The 25,394-nt window shown below is 39.7% G+C and overlaps 4 protein-coding genes across 6 annotated transcripts in view; all 4 read right to left on the reverse strand.

Annotated features, from left to right (window-relative positions):
* The window catches only part of LOC309396818 (phospholipase A2 inhibitor and Ly6/PLAUR domain-containing protein-like), a 49,296-nt gene extending 35,242 nt beyond the window's left edge, over positions 1-14,054 (reverse strand). Inside the window, exons 1-7 of one of the 3 annotated variants that reach the window (XM_081962283.1) lie at positions 13,897-14,054; positions 13,042-13,257; positions 11,948-12,012; positions 9,557-9,623; positions 8,746-8,898; positions 8,123-8,275; positions 7,465-7,889 (exon numbers count right to left, since the gene is read on the reverse strand). In XM_081962283.1, coding sequence (XP_081818409.1) covers positions 7,723-7,889; positions 8,123-8,275; positions 8,746-8,898; positions 9,557-9,623; positions 11,948-12,012; positions 13,042-13,096 — 660 coding nt within the window. In that variant the 5' untranslated portion in view covers positions 13,097-13,257; positions 13,897-14,054 and the 3' untranslated portion in view covers positions 7,465-7,722. Of the gene's footprint in view, positions 1-7,464; positions 7,890-8,122; positions 8,276-8,745; positions 8,899-9,556; positions 9,689-10,766; positions 10,974-11,947; positions 12,013-13,041; positions 13,258-13,896 lie in introns of those variants that run through there. The other 2 variants (XM_081962281.1, XM_081962282.1) reach the window with 2 other exon arrangements.
* LOC309396823 (phospholipase A2 inhibitor NAI-like) lies at positions 284-5,997 on the reverse strand. The gene is made up of 5 exons (XM_081962291.1): positions 5,804-5,997; positions 4,576-4,701; positions 3,066-3,218; positions 2,481-2,633; positions 284-2,221 (listed from the first exon to the last, which is right to left on the reverse strand). The coding sequence occupies exons 1-5, from the start codon at positions 5,856-5,858 to the stop codon at positions 2,061-2,063; spliced, it is 648 nt and encodes a 215-aa protein (XP_081818417.1). The 5' UTR covers positions 5,859-5,997; the 3' UTR covers positions 284-2,060.
* Positions 14,055-15,980: 1,926 nt separating the features above from the next.
* On the reverse strand, positions 15,981-20,354 carry LOC309396819 (phospholipase A2 inhibitor NAI-like). The gene is made up of 5 exons (XM_081962285.1): positions 19,215-20,354; positions 18,093-18,224; positions 17,281-17,433; positions 16,680-16,832; positions 15,981-16,423 (listed from the first exon to the last, which is right to left on the reverse strand). Exons 1-5 carry the CDS (start codon positions 19,267-19,269, stop codon positions 16,257-16,259), a joined length of 660 nt encoding a protein of 219 aa, XP_081818411.1. The 5' UTR covers positions 19,270-20,354; the 3' UTR covers positions 15,981-16,256.
* Positions 20,355-20,481: 127 nt separating this feature from the next.
* LOC309396822 (phospholipase A2 inhibitor NAI-like) lies at positions 20,482-24,105 on the reverse strand. The gene is made up of 5 exons (XM_081962290.1): positions 23,769-24,105; positions 23,254-23,379; positions 21,805-21,957; positions 21,213-21,365; positions 20,482-20,899 (listed from the first exon to the last, which is right to left on the reverse strand). Exons 1-5 carry the CDS (start codon positions 23,821-23,823, stop codon positions 20,739-20,741), a joined length of 648 nt encoding a protein of 215 aa, XP_081818416.1. The 5' UTR covers positions 23,824-24,105; the 3' UTR covers positions 20,482-20,738.
* Positions 24,106-25,394: the final 1,289 nt, after the last annotated feature.

Below are 25,394 nucleotides of genomic sequence, written 5' to 3' on the forward strand. Positions count from 1 at the left end.
GAACCTCCCTGGGTACATTGTGTGTTCTAGCATAAGCTGAGTTCACTCTATAAACCAGGTCTATATCCCACCCCATCTGTTGTTTTTCTTTGTGTGTGTAGTCAGCCAGAATGTTTGTCATGATGTCCCTTATATTTTCCCCATCTTCTTCTATAACATTTTGAAATCTAAGATAATAGGACATTCTCTCAAATTCTAATTTCATCTGTTGGGTGTCAAGATCTTTGTTCCCTTTCTGCACAGCTTCCACCCCCCCCTCACCTCCTCCACCCCCCCCTTCCACAAGATCCAGTCTCTGTGAGTTCTTATAAATTTGGGCTTGATTTTCTTTAATTTCATCTTTCATTTCCCTTAACTGTTTCTTGATTTCCTCCTGGCCCTGTAAAATTTGTTGAAGCATTTGTTGAAAGTCCATCTCTGTAGTCTTAGGTTGCATCAGTTCTGTTATCTTTGACTGTGTGGCTGGACTGGATGTTGCAGATGTTGGAGCAGACGTGGCAAAGCCAGGTTTCCCAGGAGGTGGTCTTTTAGATGCCATCCTTTATAACATTAGAAGTTCAGTCCGTATATAAGATAAACAGTTAGAAAAGAAGGGTAGCCAGGTGAGGTCCGGGAGCAGAAGAACCAGGCAGAAGAGAATCTCTCTAATAAATCTGGCAATAGATGAAAGGTTTCCCCTAGAAAGTTCAAAAAATACCAATCCACAAGAGATTCCTCTGGGAGACACGGAGACAAAGACCGGAAGCCTGAATTTTAAAGGTGGAGTCAGGTTTCAGAATTCATAAAGACAACGGAAGTGTGCCATCTTGCCCTGCCAGTTTTGGGCACAGAGGCATAACAAAGTTTTTAAAAAAGTTCCAAAAGTCCTCAAATCACAGTAGAAAGTGAAATTAAATTGAAAAGAAAATCATCTCAGCCTGGGTGAGGCTTCATTCGTTGGCTCTCCCCCCTCCTCCTTCCCCGGGGGCTGAGAGCAAAATTATTCCTCGCTGCTTGTCCAAGGGGGGGGGAAACCCCCCTCCCTCCAGCCGCGCCTCCAGAATACTCCGAAAGTTATTTTAAGGAAAGCTGACTAATTCTTCGTGCAAAATAGGGCATGAAGAGAGAAGCAACCTCACCGCACCGCAGCTGCTTCCTTCAATTGCTTCATTCTCCAGACGGCTTTAGCGAGGCGCGAGGCGCAAAAACGCGAGGCGCCCTCCGATCTAGCTCCCCGGTGCCTTGGGCGCGCGAGAGACCTCCCGCCGCCCGCCGCCGCTGCAGGAGCTCCCCGCGATGCCGCCCCTCTGGCAGGACCCCTCTGAGGGGTGTCCTGTGCCCCCCAAGGAGTGGGGAAGCCCACCGGAGAGCCGGAGCGGGCAAAGAGCTGCCCGTCGCCGCTGCCGCCGGAACCGGAACTTACCCATTGCTTCTTGTTCTGCCCTCAGGTGCCTTGGAGAACAGCTTGACTAACTCTTCTTTGTGGCAACCCCTGAGATATTGGAACATTGCTATCATATCTCCCCTAGTCCTTCTTTTCATTAAACTACACATATCCAGTTCCTGCAACTGTTCTTCCAATGTTTTAGCCTCCAGTCCCCTAATCATCTTTGTTGCTCTTCTCTGCACTCTTTCTCGAGTCTCAACATCTTCAGGCAGGAAGGACATTGTAGAACTCAGTGACAAAGATCTGAAGTGGAAATGCATAAAATGATAATTACAATTTTTAAAGTATGGAAGACAGGAGGGATCAGAAAGAGCTATTTTATTCAGAACACCCTTGTTTATATAAATTCTAAAGAAAAAGATACTGAATGCAAATTTCTTTGTCATAGCAATTTATTTTTATGATGATTCTGGGGACTTTGAAAATAGAAAACACTTATTTTATTGAGCTGTGGTCTCAAAGCATGATAGTCAACATTTTTGGCCCAAATTTCTAGCTTTCCTCTACTGACTCGGGTAAGACTCACAAGCATCTGTTATTCCAATCTCTACTTAATTCACTATTACATCTTCAATTTTCCAATTTTTTACAAATTTCCCAATATTTGCAAAGAAGGTTTGGCTCTTCCCAACAATCACTGATGATCAGGTTCAGAAGAAGATGCATTTCTGCATTCCAGGATGGTGGTATTGAACTGAATCAGCCCACCAGCCATCTCAGACACTCCTAAAGGAAAGGAACATGAATTCTTTGTCGCACATCCTTCGTAAGTGGACTTCTCAGTTAAATTTGCAACTGGAGATAAGAAAAAGGCAGAAAAGGTGCATATGAAACTCTGTAGCATAGATATTGTAAAGCAATGCAGATTGTTTCTTTGCTATTCATACTGTTTGGCCTTGATGTTCTTGTCGCCATTATGGAACCATAAAGATTGTTGAAAAACCTGATACAAATCTGGTTTCCATTTATTAAATGTTCAATAAAGTTTCTCCAAATATATCATCTTCCTTTATTTAAAAAAAGGGAGGAAGGGAGGAAGGAAATGTCTACTCACAAAACTCTGTTACTGTGGTATAGGTTATGGTAAGACACTGATCCTCTTTGCCAACGCAGGCTACAGATTGATTGGCTTCACAAGAATCCTCATCTAGCGCAAAGCAGCCTGGGCACTGTAACCCATTTGGTTGAAGCTCATCATAATTTTCCACTGGAGGAAGCAAACATTCCAGTTAGCAAAGTTTCATGATCACCACTAACCCTTTTAATGTCAATCCAACTTGATATTCTTTTCACATACTTGAGTTCAATTCCAGCTGGGAAGGAATCAAGGAACCCAAGATTCTTTGCAACAAGCAAGAGTTTTTTTTTAAAAAGTTAGAGTTGGAAAAGAATGTATTAAAGTGTAGAAGTGGTTCTGTACATTAGTTCATAATGGATAGGATAATTTTGGTCATAACTGGAGAACTACATATTATATGTAACTACATTACATATAGTAATGTTTCTTTTCATTGAATTATTGTATACCGCTTAGAGTCTATAGCTTGGAGTAGGTGTTAGGTATTATATAAACTAAGTCCATCCATTGAAGCTCAAAAAGGTAGAGTTTGAAAGGTTGTATTAAGGTGTAGATACTTACATGGAAGCGTTTCTGCATTACAGAGATCAGTCTGGCAACAGTTAGCTCTAGCTATTTCAAATCTACCATCTACTGTTGTGGTGCTGAAGAGGCCATCCAAACACTCATCATGGGTTGAACATTCTTTGAGAATTAAACTCACTGGAATTTCGACTGCAGAAGGGCATTAGAAAAGAAATATGGAACTCAGCAGAAAATGACAAATTACATATCAAACATGTTCATTTGGCTGTTGCATTTTGGAAGAAATAGCTAAAAATCTGTGTTTATTTCACTTTATGAAATATATACCAACCCAAACTTTTGAGTGAACTTCCATGGCTGAGTTTTCCTGCTTACAACCCAGCGCATTTCCCACTATGCCAGTCCTTGCACCTGCAGAGATTAAATGGCCAGTTAAACTTCCGCAACTGAGGAAGGACAAGAATGTTCAAGTTTCAAGTTTTTTTGATTTATAGACCGCCCCTCTCCCCGAAGGGACTCGGGGCGGTGATCTTCTGGCTCCTATATTTTACCTGTGCTACTCAACCTCACTGTCTTTCACGTAGATGTTGACACCTTTGAAGATTTATTTATTCCCAAGAAACATATAAGCGCATGCAACTGCAGAATCTGGAGCTTTTGCAGAACGGTGAATCTTGCATTGTGACAAAGTAAACTCTAAACTCCTTCTGTTTACCTTGAAATTTGTGATGCAGATTCAAACGGGCAAAGTGTAGATTGCTACATCAGGATGTGTGTTGTATCACTTGTCCTCTCTTGCCCCCTTGTACATATCAATTCACCAACGTTTTAAAAATTGCATCTGGTAAATAACATTGGACTTCTCCTACTGTCTCTCACTGAACCCTCAAGAGAAGTCATTGAAGGAATTGACCAAACCAAATCACGTTTTAATACAACCTAGATGCTAAATTTTAGCATTTTACTGTTTGAGAGTGAAAAGGGCGACATATGTCAGCAAAGATGTTGAGACTCCAGAAAGAGTGCGGAGAAGAGCAACAAAGGTGATTAGGGGACTGGAGGCTAAAACCTATGAAGGACGGTTGCAGGAATTGGGTAGGTCTAGTAAAAAGAAGGAATACTGGTGACATGATAGCAGTGTTCCAATATTTGAGGGGCTGCCACTAGAATTGGGGGTCAACTTATCCTCCAAAGCATCTGAAGGCAGGATAAGAAGCAAGGATACAAGGAACCAAGAACTAAGGAGAAATTTACTGACAATGAGAACAATCAATCAATGCCTCAAGAAGTTGTGAACGGTCCAATACTGGAGGCTTGTAAGAAGAGACTGGACAGTCATTTGTCTGAAATGGTTTAATCTAGTGTCTCCTGCCTGAGCAGGGAGTTGGACTAGAAGATCTCCAAGGTGCCTTCTAACTCTGATGCTCTTTGTTCTAATAAATATATAAATATTATATAAAAAATGAGAAACATGTTTAGGTTATTCCTTGATGGTGCAAAAACCAAGTGGTGGACATGCCTGAGAACAAACTCAATTTTCACTTACACATAGTAGTATTGACAACTATAGTAGAACAAAATTCTTCATCTTCTTTGCACTCCACCACCTTCACATTATCTTCTTCACATTCAGTTCCAAGGGCAACACATTGTTGACACTTTAGAGGCGTCACTATAAATAAAAGACATAGTCATACCAATGATCAGTGTCCTATGTTTTTCTCTCCTCCTAGCATTAACATTCAAGACTCCTGTTATAATCTGGTTTACTAACCATGTCTCCCCTGTTGTTGTTTTTCTGCTGGGGACCTGTGGAAGGGCGGGATAGGAGATCAGCTTGTGGAAATGGAAGGGAAGTTGAGATTAAGAGAGAGATTCACCTTTTGTACAGCTAACATTTTAATATGACACTGGATCATCCCATCTTTTGGTATTTATGCCATAGACTAGTTTTGTGAAGAAGCCCTTTGGATGCTGGCTGAGGCCATTTTCTTTGCAAGCACCTGAATTCTCAATGTCTATGAATTCTGAATAATTTTTGATATCAGCTTTGACTCTTGATTCTTGACGATGCAGGATTTGGGCACATTATAGATGTGGTGTGCCAATAACATCTTCTTAAGGCTGAGAGAAAGAGTCACCTGCCTGGTTTTTGGCCCAATGGTTGAATGTCACTTGCCTAGTTTTCGTTTCTCATGAATGTCTAGACTCATAGCGTTTCACTCCTAATCCAAAACCTTCAGCCATTAAACCAAATTGGCTCTCTTGATATTCTTAAGACATGGTCATTGATCCTGCAACCACGACAGGTAGTCCTTCAGGTAGGGTTTGGTTTGGTGCTTGTGTCACTAAGTGACATTGTTAAGTGAGTTGTGCCCAGTTTTACAACCTTTTAGTGGTAGTTAATAACTGCAGTCATTAAGTGAATCACATGGCTGTTCAGCAAATCCACCTTCCCCTATTGATGCTGCTGGTCAGGAAAGTTGCAAATGGAGATAATATGTCCCAAGACATGCAACGGATATAAACACATGCCAGCTGCTTCATGCCCAAAATTTGATACCTGGCTGTGGGAATACTGAGATTGTTGAAAGTTTTATGACCATTTGTAAGTTACTTTTTTGAGTGCTGTTCTAACTTCAGATGACCACAGAACAAATGGACCTGAGTAGAGCAATTAACCAGAGGCGTCCTCACCCTGCCTGCCTTCCATCCCTTTCCTGAAGTCTCCTGCAATTCCTATATTTCAGTTTCAATGAAATTAAATTCCTTACCTGTTGACAGGATGGAGGAGAATAGACAGAAGACAAGAATTCCAGCTGCCCTCATGTTGGTAGAAGTCACGTCTGCTGCCTTTCCTGAAGCCACCTATTGCTCAGCTTTGCAACTGGGGAAATGTTTTTGAACAATTAGGTGGTGAAGGTGGAATGTAGGATCCCAAATGATTGGCTAGCAGAGATAACAAACTCAGGCAGGGCAGCAGCCAAATTCCATTAGGAAAGATAGTGGGTTTCTTAGAAAATATACACAAAATAAACTTTGCTCAGCAGTCAAATGGGACTGTGATTTCTTGTTTACCACATCTCTATATCTTACTCTGTAATTGGAACCTTTGCCTCTCTTGACTGTTTCACCTTAATTCCTACATTCATTCATTTGGATTGTTCTTCTTCTGTTCCTACAGTTGTGCATAATATAATAATCAGTATTTTGTTATACTGTATATTAATGATAAATCTCTGAACATTTTCATTATTATATTTTTATTTTTGTAGACAGATTTTAGTTTCTTTCCCTTCATTTCTACTACTTATTACCATATTTATTGACCTCCCAATCTATATGGAATAAAGATTAAAATACAGTTATAATTCACCTGTATTCAGTGCTGTTGTCACTTCAGATGGCCACCGATTAAATGGACATATGTCAAGAACTCTATGTAGTAGAACAATTGATCAGAGACTTCCTCAAAGGAAAATGAAGTGATACTTTGCTTTTTATGTTATAATTGTGATCATAATTCTTCCCACCCTCGTGATTCAGAGGTGCTATGTAACTAACTGACCAATTACTATCCTTCCTTTTTCAATGGAGATTATTGAGATGGAGATGAGGGAGCAATTACAGAATCGTACTGATTTGCAATAGTACCACTTTTCCTCAGTGGACAACTTCATCTGTAATGTTGGAAAGAACTGATCTCTTGTGGGTGTAAAGGGACTTGGCACTGATGACCAGTGGTCAGATTCAGTCAGTTTGCATCGGTTCAGCCATAGCAGTTGTTAATTTTGTGTGCAGTTCGGTGAACCGGCTGAGCCCGCCTCATGGCTCACCCCTCCCCTCCCAGCTACTCCTCGCCTTGCCCAGCCTGACCTGAGGCCATTTTGGCATCTCAGCGCTCCTTCTAAGCAGCCCTCTGGCCCAAGCCTGCATGGTGGACTGTGGCACTGGATGATTCCAGAGACACACACAGAGGGATGGATGGGTGACTGAGCAGTTGGCAGGAAGAAAGGAGAAGGAGCAGGGAAAGAGGAAAAGCGACCTCCTCCTCCCCTCACACTGGCCACTCAGTTGCTCATTTCTCCATTGCAGTGCAGTGCCATGAAGCTTGCCCCACCCACCACTACCCAGATGCCTTTGCTTCCCCCAAGTATTTGGTTGCCTGACTTCCAGCTGCATCTAATTTTCCCATCACGTTTCTGGCCATTGTGTGCAGGAATCAAAGGTTTGTGGGACTAAAAAGAGTTCGGTCCATCAATTCCTATTTCCCCCACCCCAACAAAAATAAAATCACACAAAGCTTTTTCTTTTCCCCTGCTCCTCCTTCTCTTGTGCTGGTTGTTCCATTTCCCATTTTTCCATTGCAGCACAGCTATTTTATTCAGAACACCTTTGCTGATATAAATTCTAAAGAAAAAATACAGAATGCAGATTCCTTTGTCATAGCAATTTATTTTTATGTTGATTTTGTGGACTTTGAGGATTGAAAAAAACATATTTTATTGAGCTGTGGTCTCAAAGCATTATATTTCAATATTTTTGCCCCCGATTTCCAGCTTTCCACCACTCAGTTAAAACTCAGAAGCTTCTTTGATTTCAAGCTCTACTTAATTCACTATTAAATCTCCAGCTTTCACATTTTTTAAAAAAATTCCCAAAATTGCAAAGAAGGTTTGGCTCTTCCCAACAATCACTGATGATCTGGTTCAGAAGAAGATGCATTTCTGCATTCCAAGAAGGTGCAATTGATCTGAACTTGCCCAACATTCATGTTAGAATATCCTTCAAGGATGGAACATACATTCTTTGTCGTACACCCTTGCTGAGCGAACTTCAGAGTGAAATTTCCACTTAGGGCTAAGAAAAAGGAAGAAAAGGTGCATATGCAGACACTATAGCATAGATATTATATTATTATTATTATTATTATTATGTTCTTGAGCCTTTATGAAACCATAAAGATCATTGAAAAACCTGATGCAAATCTGGTTTATTAAATGTTCAATAAAGTTTCTCCAAATAGTTCATCTTCCTTTATAAAAAAAAGGAAAAAGGGAAAAATGGAAGAACGGAAGGAAATGTCTACTCACGCAATTCTGCTACTGTGATACAACTTATCGTAAGACACTGATCCTCTTTGCCAACGCAGGCTACAGATTGATTGCCTTCACAAGAATCCTCATCTAGTGCAAAGCAGCCTGGGCACTGTAACCCATTTGGTTTAAAGTCTTCATAACTTTCCACTCGAGGAAGCAAACATTCCAGTTAGAAAAAGTTTCATGATCACCACTAACCCTTTTAATGTCTATCCAACTTGACATTCTTTTCACATATTTGAGTTCAATTCCAGCTGGGATGGAATCAAGGAACCCAAGATTCTTTGCAACAAGCAAGAGGTTTTTTTTAAAAAAGGTTAGAGTTGGAAAAGAACGTATTAAAGTGTAGATACTTACACAGAAGTGATTCTACATTAGTTCATAATGGATAGGATAATTTTGGTCATAACTGGAGAATTACATACATATTACATATAGTAACTACATTACATATAGTAACTACATTACATATAGTAATGTTTCTTTTCATTGAAGTATTGTATGCCACTCAGAGTCTATAGCTTGGCGTAGGTGATAGGTATTATATAAACTAAGGCCATCAATTGAAGCTCAAAAAATAGAGTTTGAAAAGGTTGTATTAAGGTGTAGATACTTACACGGAAGCGTTTCTGCATTACAGAGATCAGTTTGGCAACAGTTAGCTCTAGATAGTTGAAATTTACCATCTACTGTTGTGGAGCTGAAGACGCTATTCAAACACTGCTCACGGGTTGAACATTTCTTGAAAATTACAGTCACTGGAATTTCGGCTGCAGGAGGGAATTAGAAAAAGAAATATGGAACGCAGCAGAAAATGACAAATTTCATATCAAACATGTTCATTTGGTTGTTTCATTTTGGAAGACAGAGTTAAATGCCTGTGTTTATTTCACTTTAAGAAATGAATACTGACTGAAACTTTTCAGTGAACGTCCATGGCCAAGTCTTTCTCCTTCCAACCCAGCACATATCCCAATATGCCAGTTTATGGACTTGCAGAGATTAACTGGCCAGTTAAACTTCTGCAACTGAGGAAGGACAAAAATGTTGACTTTCTGGCTCCAATGTTTGAGGGGCTGCCACTAGAATTGGGGGCCAACTTATCCTCCAAAGCATCTGAAATTTACTTACAATAAGACCAATCAATCAGTGGAACGGCTTGCCTCAAGAAGTTGTGAATGGTCCAATACTGGAGGCTTGTAAGAAGAGACTGGACAGTCATTTGCCTGAAATGGTCTAATCTAGTGTCTCCTGCCTGAGCAGGGAGTTGGACTAGAAGATCTCCAAGGTTCCTTCTAACTCTGATGTTCTGTGTTCTAATAAATATATACATATTACATAAAAATGAGAAACATGTGTAGGTTATTCCTTGATGGTCCAGAAATCAAGTGATGGACATGGTTGAGAACAAACTCAATTTTCACTTACCGCTACTCATAGAAGAATTAACAACTATAGTAGAACAAAATTCTTCATCTTCTTTGCACTCCACCACCTTCACTTTATCTGCTTCACATTCAGTTCCAAGGGCCCTACATTCTTGACACTTTAGAGACGTCACTATAAATAAAAGACATAGTCATACCAATGATCAGTGTCCCCCTTCTATGTTTTTCTCTCCTTCTAGCATTAACATTCAAGACTTCTGTTATAATCTGGATTACTAAGCATGTCTCCCCTGTTTTTGTTTTTCTGCTGGGGACCTGTGAAAGGGTGGGAGAGAAGATCAGCTTGTGGAAATGGAGGGGAAGTTGAGACTAAGGGAGAGATTCACCCTCTCAGACATCCAACATTTTAATATGACACTGGATCTTCCTATCTTTTATTATTTATGCTGTAGACTAATTTTCTGAAGAAGCCATTTGGATGGAAGAAGTGAATTCTGAATGTCTATGAATTCTTAATAATTGTTGATATCAGCTTTGACTCTTGATTCCTGGTATTGCAGGATTTGGGCACAGTAGAGACGCTGTGCCCCAATAACATCTTCTTAAGGCTGAGAGAAAGAATCACCTGCCTAGTTTTTGGCCCAATGGTTGAATGTCACCTACCTAGTTTTTGTTTCTAATGAATGTCTAGAGTCATAGCGTTTCATTCCTAATCCAAAACCTTCAGCCATTAAACCAAATTGGCTCTCTTGATATTCTTAAGACATGGTCATTGATCCTGCAACCACGACAGGTAGTCCTTCAGGTAGGGTTTGGTTTGGTGCTTGTGTCACTAAGTGACATTGTTAAGTGAGTTGTGCCCAGTTTTACAACCTTTTAGTGGTAGTTAATAACTGCAGTCATTAAGTGAATCACGTGGCTGTTCAGCAAATCTGCCTTCCCCTATTGACGCGGCTGGTCAGGAAAGTTGCAAATGGAGATCATATGTCCCAAGACATGCAACACGTTCCAGCTGCTTCATGCCCAAAATTTGATACCTGACTGTGGGTATACAGCCATTGTTGAAAGTTCTTTGACCATTTGTAAATCACGATTTTTCAGTTTTGTTATAACTTCGGATGGCCGCAGAACAAATGCGCCTGCTGTAGAACACTTGACCAGAGGCTTCCTCAACCTGCCTGCCTTCCATCCCTTTCCTGAAGTCTCCTGCAATTCCTATATTTCAGTTTCAATGAAATTAAATTCCTTACCTGTTGACAGGATGGAGGAGATGAGACAGAGGACAAGAATTCCCGCTGCCCTCATGTTGGTAGAAGTCAACTCCGCTGCCTTTCCTGAAGCCACCTATTGCTCAGCTTTGCCACTGGAGAAATGTTTTTAAGCAATTAGGTTGTGGAGGTGGAATGTTGGCTTCCAAATGATTGGCTGCCAGAAATGGCAAACTCAGGCAGGGCAGAAGCCACATTCCATTAGGAAAGATAGTTGATTTTTTAGAAAATATACACAAAATAAGCTTTGCTCAGAAGTCAAATGGGGATATGATTTCTTGTTTACTACATCTCTACAAAAATAATGTAAACTCCTTCTGTTTATCTTGCAACTTGTGATGCAGATTCAAAAGGGTAAAGTGTAGATTGCTACATCAGGATGTATGTTTCATAACTTGTCCTCTCTTGTCCCCTTGTACATATCAAATCACCAAAGCTTTAATAATAACCCTAACCCTAACCCTAACCCTAGCTTAGATGCTAAATTTTAGCATTTACTGTTGTTTGAGAGTGAAATGGGCAACATATGTCAGCAAAGATGTTGAGACTCCAGAAAGAGTGTGGAGAAGAGCAACAAAGGTGATTAGGGGACTGGAGGCTAAAACCTACGAAGGATGGTTGCAGGAATTGGGTAGGTCTAGTAAAAAGAAGGACTAGCAGTGACATGATAGCAGTGTTCCAATATTTGAGAGGCTGCCACTATAATTGGTGGTCAACTTATCCTCCAAAGCATCTGAAGGCAGGATAAGAAGCAAGGATATAAGCAACCTAGAACTAAGGAGAAATTAACTGACAATGAGACCAGTCAATCAGTGGAACGGCTTGCCTCGAAATGTTGTGAATGGTCCAATATTGGAGGTGTGTAAGAAGAGACTGGACAGTCATTTGTCTGAAATGGTCTAATCTAGTGTCTCCTGCCTGAGCAGGGACTTGGACTAGAAGATCTCCAAGGTTCCTTCTAACTCTGATGTTCTGCGTTCTAATAAATATATACATATTATATAAAAATTGAGAAACATGTTTAGGTTATTCCTTGATGGTCCAGAAATCAAGTGATGGACATGGTTGAGAACAAACTCAATTTTCACTTACACATTTCTACTCATAGTAGAATTAACAACTATAGTAGAACAAAATTCTTCATCTTCTTTGCACTCCACTACCTTCACATTATCTTCTTCACATTCAGTTCCAAGGGCAACACATTCTTGACACTTTAGAGACGTCACTATAAATAAAAGACATAGTCATACCAATGATCAGTATCCTCCTTCTATGTTTTTCTCTCCTCCTAGCATTTACATTCAAGACCCTGTTATAATCTGGTTTACTAAGCATGTCTCCCCTGTTGTTGTTTTTCTGCTGGGGACCTGTGGAAGGGTGGGAGAGGAGATCAGCTTGTGGAAATGGAAGGGAAGTTGAGACTTAGGGAGGGATTCAACCTCTCAGATCTCTAACATTTTAATATGACACTGGATCATCCCATCTTTTGGTATTTATGCAGTAGACCATTTTTTTTGCAAGCAGCTGAATTCTCAATGTCTATGAATTCTGAATAATTTTTGATATCAGCTTTGACTTTTGATTCCTGTTGATGCAGGATTTGGGCACATTATAGACATGGTGTGCCAATAAGATCTTGTTAAGGCTGAGAGAAAGAGTCACCTGCCTAGTTTTTGGTTCTCATGAATGTCATAGCATTTCATTCCTAATCCAAAACCTTCAGCCATTAAACCAAATTGGCTCTCTTGATATTCTTAAGACATGATCTTTCATCCTGCAACTACTACAGGTAGTCCTTGAGGTAGGATTGGGTTTGGCACTTGTGTCACTAAGTCACATTGTTAAGTGAGTTGTGCCCAGTTTTACAACCTTTTCGTGGTAGTTAATAACTGCAGTCATTAAGTGAATCACATGGCTGTTTGGCAAATCCGCCTTCCCTTATTGACGCTGCTGGTCAGGAATGTTTCAAATGGTGATCATACATCCCAAGACATACAACGCATATAAACACATGCCAGCTGCTTCATGCCCAAAATTTTATACCTGGCTGTGGGAATACTGCCATTGTTGAAAGTTTTATCACCATTTGCAAATCACTTTTTTCAGTACTGTTCTAACTTCAGATGACCACAAAATAAATGGACCTGAGTAGAACAGTTGACCAGAGGAGTCCTCAACCTGCCTGCCTTCCATCCCTTTCCTGAAGTGTCCTGAAGTTTCTATATTTCAGTTTCAAGGAAATTAAATTCCTTACCTGTTGACAGGATGGAGGAGAAGAGACAGAAGACAAGAATTCCAGCTGCCCTCATGTTTGTAGAAGTCAAGTCTGCTGCCTTTCCTGAAGCCACCTGTTGCTCAGCTTTGCAACTGGGGAAATGTTTGAGAACAATTAGGTGGTGGAGGTGGAATGTAGGATCCCAAACAATTGGCCAGCAGTTATATCAAACTCAAGCAGGGCAGCAGCCAAATTCTATTTGGAAAGATAGTGGATTTCTTAGAAAATATACACAATATAAACTTTGCTCAGCAGTCAAATGGGACTGTGATTTCTTGTTTACTTCATATCTACATCTTCCTCTGTTTTTTTCAAAGCTTAGTTTAGCTTCTAAAGGTGATTTTATATCCTAATATAATTCTCTATATCTGAGTTGTATCCTTTGCCCCTCTTGACTGTGTGTCACCTTAATTCCTACATTCATTTATTTGGATCGTTTTAGACCTTTTCCTGTTTTTATAGTTGTGCATAACATGTATGTCAGTACTTTGTTATATATTAATGATATCAACATTTCCGTTATTATATTTTTATTTTGTAGACAGATTTTAGTTTCTGGCCCTTAGTTGCTATTACTTATTACTATATTTATTGACCTCCAACTCTATCTATAAGAAATAAAGATTAAAATACAGTGATAATTTAACTGTATTAGTGCTGTTGTAACTTCAAATGGCCACTGAAAAGGACATATGTCAAGAACAACCTGTAGTAGAACAATTGATCAGAGACAACCTCAAAGGAAAATGAAGAGAGACTTTGCTTCTTATGTTATAATTGTGATCATAATTCTTCCCGCCCTCATGATTCAGAGGTGCTATGTAACTAACTGACCAATTACTATCCTTCCTTTTTCAATGGAGATTATTGAGATGGAGATGAGGGAGCAATTACAGAATGGCTGAAATCTGGGCCATTTCAATTGGCTTCAGACACCGGATGGAAAAAGCCTTGGTCATACAAGTGGGCGACCTTTGCCAGGATCTGTATTGGTGTCTTGGCCCTTTTAAATCTCTCTGTGACCGTTGTCCTCTTCTGGACCAATTTTGAGGATGAGGAGTTGATTGAAGGACTGATTTGCAATAGTTCCACTTTTCCTCAGTGGGCAACTTCATCTGTAATGTTGGAAAGAACTGATCTCTTGTGGGTGCAAAGGGATTAGACACTGATGACCAGTGATCAGATTCAGCCGGTTTGCACCGGTTCAGCCAAAGCAGTTGTAAAATTTGTGTGCAGGTCGGTGAACTGGCTGAATTACCATGCCTCACCCCTCCCCTCCCAGCTACTCCTCGCCTTGCCCAGCCTGACCTGAGGCCATTTTGTAAGGTGACCAACCGTCCTCCTTTAGGGAGGACAGTCCTTCTTTTGTAAGTTCTGTCCTCCCTCGAAAAGTGTCCTCCTACATGTCCTCCTTTTCGATATTTGAAGACTAATCTGTTGCGCGTTATGTGACGTATTTGTATTTGACATGACAATTCGTCAAGACTCGGTATAGTGCAGTATAAGATGCGATTATGAGATGCATGCACTCCGCACGGGAGACCTTGAGAGAGAGCGCCACGTGCAAGTGGCTTTGTTTACTTCTTACCGAAACACAACACGGCACATACGTGAGTAGACTCACGGCATGTCGGCAATTGAATGACTCACGGTAATTATTTCTTTCTCAGTGAATATTCAATTATACAGAGGTAAGTACAATTCACGTTTTACTAAACAGTTTTTAATGGTGTTTTTTTTACTTCATCGCAAGTGTATTGAACAGATATTGAATCTTGTGTTGAATTTTTATCTAAAGAAATGCTAGACATTAAAATAGACGACAATTGTCTCTTTGAAGAAATTAGAAGACTGAATGTATATTTAAATTCTGAAAAATTAATACAATGGGAAAATCAACATGTTGAAATTGATAAAAGATGGCTGGATATTTTCAGCCATTTCAAAAATGAACATATTCCATGTGAACATTTATTTATACTTGTTCAATTTACGTTGTGCAGCCCTGGAACTAATGCAGCAGTTGAAAGAGTTTTTTCAATTGCCAATGATTTTTGGACAAGTGAGAAATCGAGATTGAATGTTGATACTCTAGCTGCAGCACTTGCCGTAAAATTCAATATCAAGAATATTTCTTGTTCAGATATTTCCAATATATTGTTAGAAGATGATACATTGACAAAAAATATTAATTCAATGGAAAAGTACTCATTTAAATAATAATTAACAGGCATGTAAGCATAATTACAATATAAAATGTTGCAAATGTTTTTTATTAGGCATATATCATATTTTAGTGTATTATTGTTGCAATGAACAAAATATTTCTTTTATTTACGATATATTTTTTCCAATTTATTTGTCCTCCTTTTCATTGTAAAAAAGTTGGTCACCTTACATTTTGGCATCTCAGTGCTCCTCTAAGCAGCCCCCCAGCCTCAGCCTGCATGGTGGACTGTGGCACTAGATGATTCCAGAGACACACACAGAGGGATGGATGGGTGACTGAGCAGTTGGCAGGAGGGAAGGAGAAGGAGCAGGGAAAGAGGAAAAGCGACCTCCTCCACTGGCCACTCAGCTGCCCATTTCTCCATTGCAGCGCAGTGCCATGAAGCTTGCCCCACCCACCACTACCAAGATGCCTTTGCTTCCCCCAAGTATTTGTTTGCCTGACTTCCAGCTCCATCTCATTTTTCCATCACGTTTCTGGCCATTGTGTGCAGGAAACAAAAGTTTTTGGGACTAAAAAGAGTTCGGCCCATCAATTCCTATTTTCCCCACCCCAACAAAAATAAGATCACACAAAGCTTTTTCTTTTCCCCTGCTCCTCCTTCTCTTGTGCTCGTTGTTCCATTTCCCATTTTTCCATTGCAGCACAGCTATTTTATTCAGAACCCCTTTGCTGGTATAAATTCTAAAGAAAAAATATTGAATGCAGATTTCTTTGTCATAGCAATTTATTTTTATGTTGATTTTGTGGACTTTGAGGATTGAAAAAAACATATTTTATTGAGCTGTGGTCTCAAAGCATTATATTTCAATATTTTTGCCCCCGATTTCCAGCTTTCCACCACTCAGTTAAAACTCACAAGCATTTTGATTTCAAGCTCGACTTAATTCACTATTAAATCTCCAGCTTTCTCATTTTTAAAAAATTCCCAAAATTGCAAAGAAGGTTTGGCTCTTCCCAACAATCACTGATGATCTGGTTCAGAAGAAGATGCATTTCTGCATTCCAGGAAGTTGACATTGAGCTGAACTTGCCCAAGAGCCATCTTAGAAAATCCTTCAGGAGAGGAACATAAATTCTTTGTCGTACATCCTTGCTGAGCGAACTTCAGAGTGAAATTTCCAATTTGGGCTAAGAAAAAGGAAGAAAAGGTGCATATGCAGACACTATAGCATAGATATTATAAATCAATGCAGATTCTTTCCTTGCTGTTCATACTGTTTGGCCTTGATGTTCTTGAACCTTTATGAAACCATAAAGATCATTGAAAAACCTGATGCAAATCTGGTTTCCATTTATTAAATGTTCAATAAAGTTTCTCCAAATAGTTCATCTTCCTTTATAAAAAAAAGGAAAAAAGGAATAAAGGAAGGAAATGTCTACTCACGCAATTCTGCTACTGTGATGTAACTTATGTTAAGACACTGATCCTCTTTGCCAACGCAGGCTACAAATTGATTGGCTTCACAAGAATCCTCATTTAGTGCAAAGCAGCCTGGGCACTGTAACCCATTTGGTTGAAAGTCTTCATAATTTTCCCCTGGAGGAAGCAAAGTTTCCAGTTAGCAAAATTTCATGATCACCACTAACCCTTTTACTGTCTATCCAACTTGACATTCTTTTCACATACTTGAGTTCAATTCCAGCTGGGATGGAATCAAGGAACCCAAGATTCTTTACAACAAGCAAGAGGTTTTTTAAAAAAACGTTAAGAGTTTGAAAAGAATGTATTAAAGTGTAGATACTTACACAGAAGCGGTTCTACATTAGTTCATAATGGATAGGATAATTTTGGTCATAACTGGAGAACTACATACATATTACGTGTAACTACATTACATATAGTAATGTTTCTTTTCATTGAAGTATTCTATGCTGCTCAGAGTCTATAGCTTGGAGTAGGTGTTAGGTATTATATAAACTAAGTCCATCAATTGAAGCTCAAAAAGCTAGAGTTTAAAAGGTTGAATTAAGGTCTAGATACTTACATGGAAGCGTTTCTGCATTACAGAGATCAGTTTGGCAACAGTTAGCTCTACATAGTTGAAATTTACCATCTACTGTTGTGGAGCTGAAGACGCTATTCAAACACTCCTCACGGGTTGAACATTTCTTGATAATTGCAGTCACTGGAATTTCGGCTGCAGGAGGGAATTTGAAAAAGAAATATGGAACGCAGCAGAAAATGACAAATTGCATATCAAACATGTTCATTTGGTTGTTTTATTTTGGAAGAAATAGCTAAATGCCTGTATTTATTTCACTTTAAGAAATGAATACTGACTGAAACTTTTGAGTGAACTTCCATGGCCAAGTCTTTCTCCTTCCAACCCAGCACATATCCCAATATGCCAGTTCTTGGACCTGCAGAGATTAACTGGCCAGTTAAACTTCTGCAACTGAGGAAGGACAAAAATTTTGACTTTCTGGCTCCAATATTTGAGGGGCTGCCACTAGAATTGGGGGCCAACTTATCCTCCAAAGCATCTGAAATTTACTGACAATAAGACCAATCAATCAGTGGAACGGCTTGCCTCAAGAAGTTGTGAATGGTCCAATACTGGAGGCTTGTAAGAAGAGACTGGACAGTCATTTGTCTGAAATGGTCTAATCTAGTGTCTCCTGCCTGAGCAGGGAGTTGGACTAGAAGATCTCCAAGGTTCCTTCTAACTCTGATGTTCTGTGTTCTAATAAATATATACATATTACATAAAAATTGAGAAACGTGTTTAGGTTATTCCTTGATGGTCCAGAAATCAAGTGATGGACATGGTTGAGAACAAACTCAATTTTCACTTACCGCTACTCATAGAAGAATTAACAACTACAGTAGAACAAAATTCTTCATCTTCTTTGCACTCCACCACCTTCACTTTATCTTCTTCACATTCAGTTCCAAGGCCAACACATTGTTGACACTTTAGAGACGTCACTATAAATAAAAGACATAGTCGTACCAATGATCAGTGTCCCCTGTCTATGTTTTTCTCTCCTCCTAGCATTAACATTCAAGACCCTGTTATAATCTGGATTACTAAGCATGTCTCCCCTGTTTTTGTTTTTCTGCTGGGGACCTGTGAAAGGGTGGGAGAGAAGATCAGCTTGTGGAAATGGAAGGGAAGTTGAGACTAAGGGAGAGATTCACCCTCTCAGACATCCAACATTTTAATATGACACTGGATCTTCCTATCTTTTATTATTTATGCTGTAGACTAATTTTCTGAAGAAGCCATTTGGATGGAAGAAGTGAATTCTGAATGTCTATGAATTCTTAATAATTGTTGATATCAGCTTTGACTCTTGATTCCTGGTATTGCAGGATTTGGGCACAGTAGAGACGTTGTGTGCCAATAACATCTTCTTAAGGCTGAGAGAAAGAATCACCTGCCTAGTTTTTGGCCCAATGGTTGAATGTCACCTGCCTAGTTTTCGTTTCTCATTAATGACTAGATTGAAAGCGTTTCATTCCTAATCCAAAACCCTCAGCCATTAAACCAAATTGGCTCTCTTGATATTCTTAAGACATGGTCATTGATCCTGCAACCACTACAGGTAGTCCGTGATGTAGGGTTGGGTTTGGCACTTGTGTCACTAAGTGACATTGTTAAGTGAGTTGTGCCCAGTTTTACAACCTTTTCGTGGTAGTTAATAACTGCAGTCATTAAGTGAATAAACACGTGCCAGCTGCTTCATGCCCAAAATTTGATACCTGACTGTGAGTACACAGCCATTGTTGAAAGTTTTATGACTATTTGTAAATCACGATTTTTCAGTTTTGTTATAACTTCAGATGGCCGCAGAACAAATGCGCCTGCTGTAGAACACTTGACCAGAGGCTTCCTCAACCTGCCTGCCTTCCATCCCTTTCCTGAAGTCTCCTGCAATTCCCATATTTCAGTTTCAATGAAATTAAATTCCTTACCTGTTGACAGGATGGAGGAGATGAGACAGAGGACAAGAATTCCCGCTGCCCTCATGTTGGTAGAAGTCAACTCCGCTGCCTTTCCTGAAGCCACCTATTGCTCAGCTTTGCCACTGGAGAAATGTTTTTAAGCAATTAGGTTGTGGAGGTGGAATGTTGGCTTCCAAATGATTGGCTGCCGGAAATGGCAAACTCAGGCAGGGCAGACGCCAAATTCCATTACGAAAGATAGTGGGTTTCTTAGAAAATATATACAAAATAAGGTTTGCTCAGCAGTCAAATGGGGGTATGATTTCTTGTTTACTACATCTCTACAAAGGTAATGTAAACTCCTTCTGTTTATCTTGCAACTTGTGATGCAGATTCAAAAGGGTAAAGTGTAGATTGCTACATCAGGATGTATGTTTAATAACTTTTCCTCTCTTGTCCCCTTGTACATATCAATTCACCAAAGCTTTAATAATTATATTTGGACTTCTCCTACTGTCCCTCATTGAACCCACAAGATAAGTCATTGAAGGAATGTCCCAAACCTAATCACATTTTAGTACAACCTAGATGCTAAATTTTGGCATTTCACTGTTGTTTGAGAGTGAAATGGGCAACATATGTCAGCAAAGATGTTGAGACTCCAGAAAGAGTGTGGAGAAGAGCAACAAAGGTGATTAGGGGACTGGAGGCTAAAACCTACGAAGGATGGTTGCAGGAATTGGGTAGGTCTAGTAAAAAGAAGGACAAGCAGTGACATGATAGCAGTGTTCCAATAAAACTTTTGTACTATCTGTTTTTTTAATGCTGTACGCCGCCCTGAGTCCTTGGGAGAAGGGCGGCATATAAATCTAATAAATCCAATCCAATCCAAAAGGAAAAGTGACCTCCTCCTCCCCACACACTGGCCACTCAGTTGCTCATTTCTCCATTGCAGCGCAGTGCCATGAAGCTTGCCCCACCCACCACTACCAAGATGCCTTTGCTTCCCCCAAGTATTTCTTTGCCTGACTTCCAGCTCCATCTCATTTTCCCATCACGTTTCTGGCCATTGTGTGCAGGAAACAAAAGTTTTTGGGACTAAAAAGAGTTCGGTCCATCAATTCCTATTTCCCCCACCCCAACAAAAAAAAAAGATCACACAAAGCTTTTTCTTTTCCCCTGCTCCTCCTTCTCTCGTGCTGGTTGTTCCATTTCCCATTTTTCCTTTGCAGCACAGCTATTTTATTCAGAACACCTTTGCTGATATAAATTCTAAGGAAAAAATACTGAATGCAGATTCCTTTCTCATAGCAATTTATTTTTATGTTGATTTTGTGGACTTTGAGGATTGAAAAAACATATTTTATTGAGCTGTGGTCTCAAAGCATTATATTTCAATATTTTTGCCCCAGATCTCCAGCTTTCCACCACTCAGTTAAAACTCAGAAGCATCTTTGATTTCAAGCTCTACTGAATTCACTATTAAATCTCCAGCTTTCTCATTTTTAAAAAATTTCCCAATAATTGCAAAGAAGGTTTGGCTCTTCCCAACAATCACTGATGATCAGGTTCAGAAGAAGATACATTTCTGCATTCCAGGATGGTGGTATTGAATTGAATCAGCCCACCAGCCATCTCAGACACTCCTAAAGGGAAGGAACATGAATTCTCTGTCGTACATCCTTGGTAAGTGGCCTTCTCAGTGAAATTTTCAACTGTGGATAAGAAAAAGGCAGACAGGTGCATATGAAACTCTGTAGCATAGATATTATAAAGCAATGCAGATTGTTTCTTTGCTATTCATACTGTTTGGCCTTGATGTTCTTGTGGCCTTTATGGAACCATAAAGATTGTTGAAACACCTGATACAGATCTGGTTACCATATATTAAATGTTCAATAAAGTTTATAAAAAAAGGAAGGAATAAAGGGAAGAGGGAAGGAAGGAAGGTAGAAAGGAAGGAAGGAAGGAAGGAAGGAAGGAAGGAAGGAAGGAAGGAAGGAAGGAAGGAAGGAAATGTCTACTCACAAAACTCTGATACTGTGGTATAGGTTATGGTAAGACACTGATCCTCTTTGCCAACGCAGGCTACAGATTGATTGGCTTCACAAGAATCCTCATCTAGTGCAAAGCAGCCTGGGCACTGTAACCCATTTGGTTGAAAGTCTTCATAATTTTCCACTGGAGGAAGCAAATTTTCCAGTTAGCAGAGTTTCATGATCACCACTAACCGTTTTAATGTGTATCCAACTTGACATTCTTTTCACATACTTGAGTTCAGTTCAATCCAGGATGGAAATTAACAACCCAAGATTCTTTGCAACAATGAAGAGTTTTTTAAAAGTTAGAGTTGGAAAAGAATGTATTAAAGTGTAGATACTTACACAGATGTGGTTCTACATTAGTTCATAATGGATAGGATAATTTTGGTCATAACTGGAGAACTACATATTATATGTAACTACATTACATATAGTAATGTTTCTTTTCATTGAATTATTGTATACCGCTTAGAGTCTATAGCTTGGAGTAGGTGATAGGTATTATATAAACTAAGTCCATCAATTGAAGCTCAAAAAGGTAGAATTTGAAAAGGGTGTATTAAGGTGTAGATACTTACACAGAAGCGTTTCTGCATTACAGAGATCAGTCTGGCAACAGTTAGCTCTAGCTATTTCAAATCTACCATCTACTGTTGTGGTGCTGAAGAGGCCATCCAAACACGCCTCATGGGTTGAACATTCTTTGACAATTAAACTCACTGGAATTTCAACTGCAGAAGGGCATTAGAAAAAGAAATATGGAACTCAGCAGAAAATGACAAATTACATATCAAACATGTTCATTTGGCTGTTGCATTTTGGAAGAAATAGCTAAATACCTGTGTTTATTTCACTTTATGAAATGTATACCAACCCAAACATTTGAGTGAACTTCCATGGCTGAGTTTTCCTGCTTACAACCCAGCGCATTTCCCACTAGGCCAGTCCTTGCACCTGCAGAGATTAACTGGCCAGTTAAACATCCGCAACTGAGGAAGGACAAGAATGTTGATCTTCTGGCTCCTAAATTTTACCTGTGCTACTAAACCTCACTGTCTTTCTCATAGATGTTGACACCTTTGAAGATTTATTTATTCCCAAGAAACATATAAGCACATGCAACTGCAGAATCTGAAGCTTTTGCAGAACGATGAATCTTGCATTGTGACAAAGCCATGTAAGCTCCTTCTGTTTATTTTGCAACTTGTGATGCAGATTCAAAAGGGCAAAGTGTAGATAGCTACATCAGGATGTATATTTCATGACTTGTCCTCTCTTGTCCCCTTATACATGTCAATTCACCAAAGTTTTAAAAATTACATTTGGACTTCTCCAACTGTCCCTCACTGAACCCACAAGATACGTCATTGAAGGAATGTCCCAAACCCAATCAGGTTTTAGCAGAACCTAGATGCTAAATTTTAGCATTTTACTGTTGTTTGACAGGGAAATGGGCGACATATGTCGGCAAAAATGTTGAAACTCTGGAAAGAGTGTGGAGAAGAGCAACAAGGGTGATTAGGGGACTGGAGGCTAAAATCTATGAAGGACGGTTGCAGGAATTGGGTAGGTCTAGTAAAAAGAAGGACTAGCAGTGACATGATAGCAGTGTTCCAATATTTGAGGGGCTGCCACTAGAATTGGGGGTCAACTTATCCTCCAAAGCATCTGAAGGCAGGATAAGAAGTAAGGATATAAGCAACCTAGAACTAAGGAGAAATTTACTGACAATGAGACCAATCAATCAGTGGAACGGCTTGCCTCAAGAAGTTGTGAATGGTCCAATACTGGAGGCTTGTAAGAAGAGACTGGACAGTCATTTGTCTGAAATGGTCTAATCTAGTGTCTCCTGCCTGAGCAGGGAGTTGGACTAAAAGACCTCCAAGATTCCTTCTAACTCTGATGTTCTGCGTTCTAATAAATATATACATGTTATATAAAAATTGATAAACATGTTTAGGTTATTCCTTGATGGTCCAGAAATCAAGTGATGGACATGGATGAGAACAAACTCAATTTTCACTTACACATAGTAGTATTGACAACTATAGTAGAACAAAATTCTTCATCTTCTTTGCACTCCACTACCTTCACATTATCTTCTTCACATTCAGTTCCAAGGGCAACACATTCTTGACACTTTAGAGACGTCACTATAAATAAAAGACATAGTCATACCAATGATCAGTGTCACCCTTCTATGTTTTTCTCTCCTCCTAGCATTAACATTCAAGACTCCTGTTATAATCTGGTCTACTAAACATGTCTCCCCTGTTGTTGTTTTTCTGCTGGGGAAATGGAAGGGAAGTTGAGATTAAGAGAGAGATTCCCACCTGGCTGTGGGAATAGTGCCATTGTTGAAAGTTTTATGACCATTTGCAAATTACTTTTTTCAGTACTGTTCTAACTTCAGATGACCACAAAATAAATGGACCTGAGTAGAACAATTGACCAGGCGTCCTCAACCTGCCTGCCTTCCATCCCTTTCCTGAAGTCTCCTGCAATTCCTATATTTCAGTTTCAATGAAATTAAATTCCTTACCTGTTGATAGGATGGAGGAGAAGAGACAGAAGACAAGAATTCCAGCTGCCCTCATGTTGGTAGAAGTCAAGTCCGCTGCCTTTCCTGAAGCCACCTATTGCTCAGCTTTGCAACTGGGGAAATGTTTGTGAACAATTAGGTTGTGGAGGTGGAATGTTGGCTTCCAAATGATTGGCTGCCGGAAATGGCAAACTCAGGCAGGGCAGAAGCCACATTCCATTTGGAAAGATAGTTGATTTTTTAGAAAATATACACAAAGTGAACTTTGCTCGGCAGTCAAATTGGGCTGTGATTTCTTGTTTACTACATCTCTATATGTTACTCTGCTTTTGCTTAGTGGGTTAGTCTGGTTTCTAAAGCTGATTTTATACCCTTCTGTAATTCTTTATATCTAATTGGAACCTTTGCCCCTCCTGACTGTGTTTCATCTTAATTCCTACATTCATTCATTTGGATCGTTTTGGACCTTTTTCTGATTCTACAGTTGTGCATAATATGTATGTCAGTACTTTGTTATATATTAATGATAAGTCTCTGAACATTTCCATTATTATATTGTTATTTTTTGTAGACTGATTTTAATTTCTGGCCCTTAGTTTCTATCACTTATGACTATATTTAGTGATATCCCTGTCTATCTATAACAGGGGTGTGAAACTCAATTTCATTGAGGGCTGCATCAAGACGGTGGTTGACCTCGGGGGGGCCAGGAGGCGTGGCTGACTGGGTGGGTGTGGCAACTGGGTGGACATGGCCCATTTGACACCACTCTCCAAACTGCTGGATTTGAAACAGAGTGGTGGATGGCTTATAGAAATGAGGGGATGACCAGAAAGAATTAATTCCTTCTACTGGGCCAATTTTGAGGATGAGGTGTTGATTGAAGGACCGATTTGCAGTAGTTCCACTTTTCCTTAGTGGATAGCTTCAGCAGTGATGTGGGAAAGAAAGGCCTACATAGTAGCTGCTCCCTTGTGCGATGCCTCTGCCCCCTATTGTTTAATCTGTCCATGGAAATTAATTTAGGATTTGATATCCTCAGTATGTTGATAGATTTAGAATTATATGTCTACACCAGTGTGCTGAGCCTGGGCTGGTGAGGCTGGTGAGACCTTGTCCCAGTGTTTGAAGTACCACTACATTTTCAAATTTCCAGCCCCCAGTTTGAAAATAGATGTGGGCTCTTGCTGTGAAGGTAATGGTGATTGGTTTTTACTATGGCCACTCACTGATTTTTTTTTTTGTGGATTCAAGGGAGAAACAGATTCTTTTTTGACCCCAGAGATACTTTGATTCACAGCCTCTGCTTTGACCCTCCTCTTTAACAACTCCCTTCCCTTGCAATACCCAACACAATTCTTCCCAGTGTCTCTATATCCTCCTCCAGAAATATAGCCATCAAAGGTACAGAAAGAAGCCGTGAAAAGACACAAAAAAGAGCTGAAGGAGGAAGAGAAAAAAAATGCAATGAGGGATGGAGGGCACCTCCTTGAGATCTGGGATACACAAGCAGAACTTGGGTACAAAGTCCCTTTCCAACATTTATGAAGAGCTCTAGATATCTCCTTGAGTTCATTTCGTTTGGGGAGGAGGATATGAGAAAAAGAAAAAGAATGGAAGTATGCC

This window comes from Natrix helvetica, assembly GCF_964273705.1.
Source record: "Natrix helvetica genome assembly, chromosome: 9".
Classification (NCBI taxonomy): domain Eukaryota; kingdom Metazoa; phylum Chordata; class Lepidosauria; order Squamata; family Natricidae; genus Natrix; species Natrix helvetica.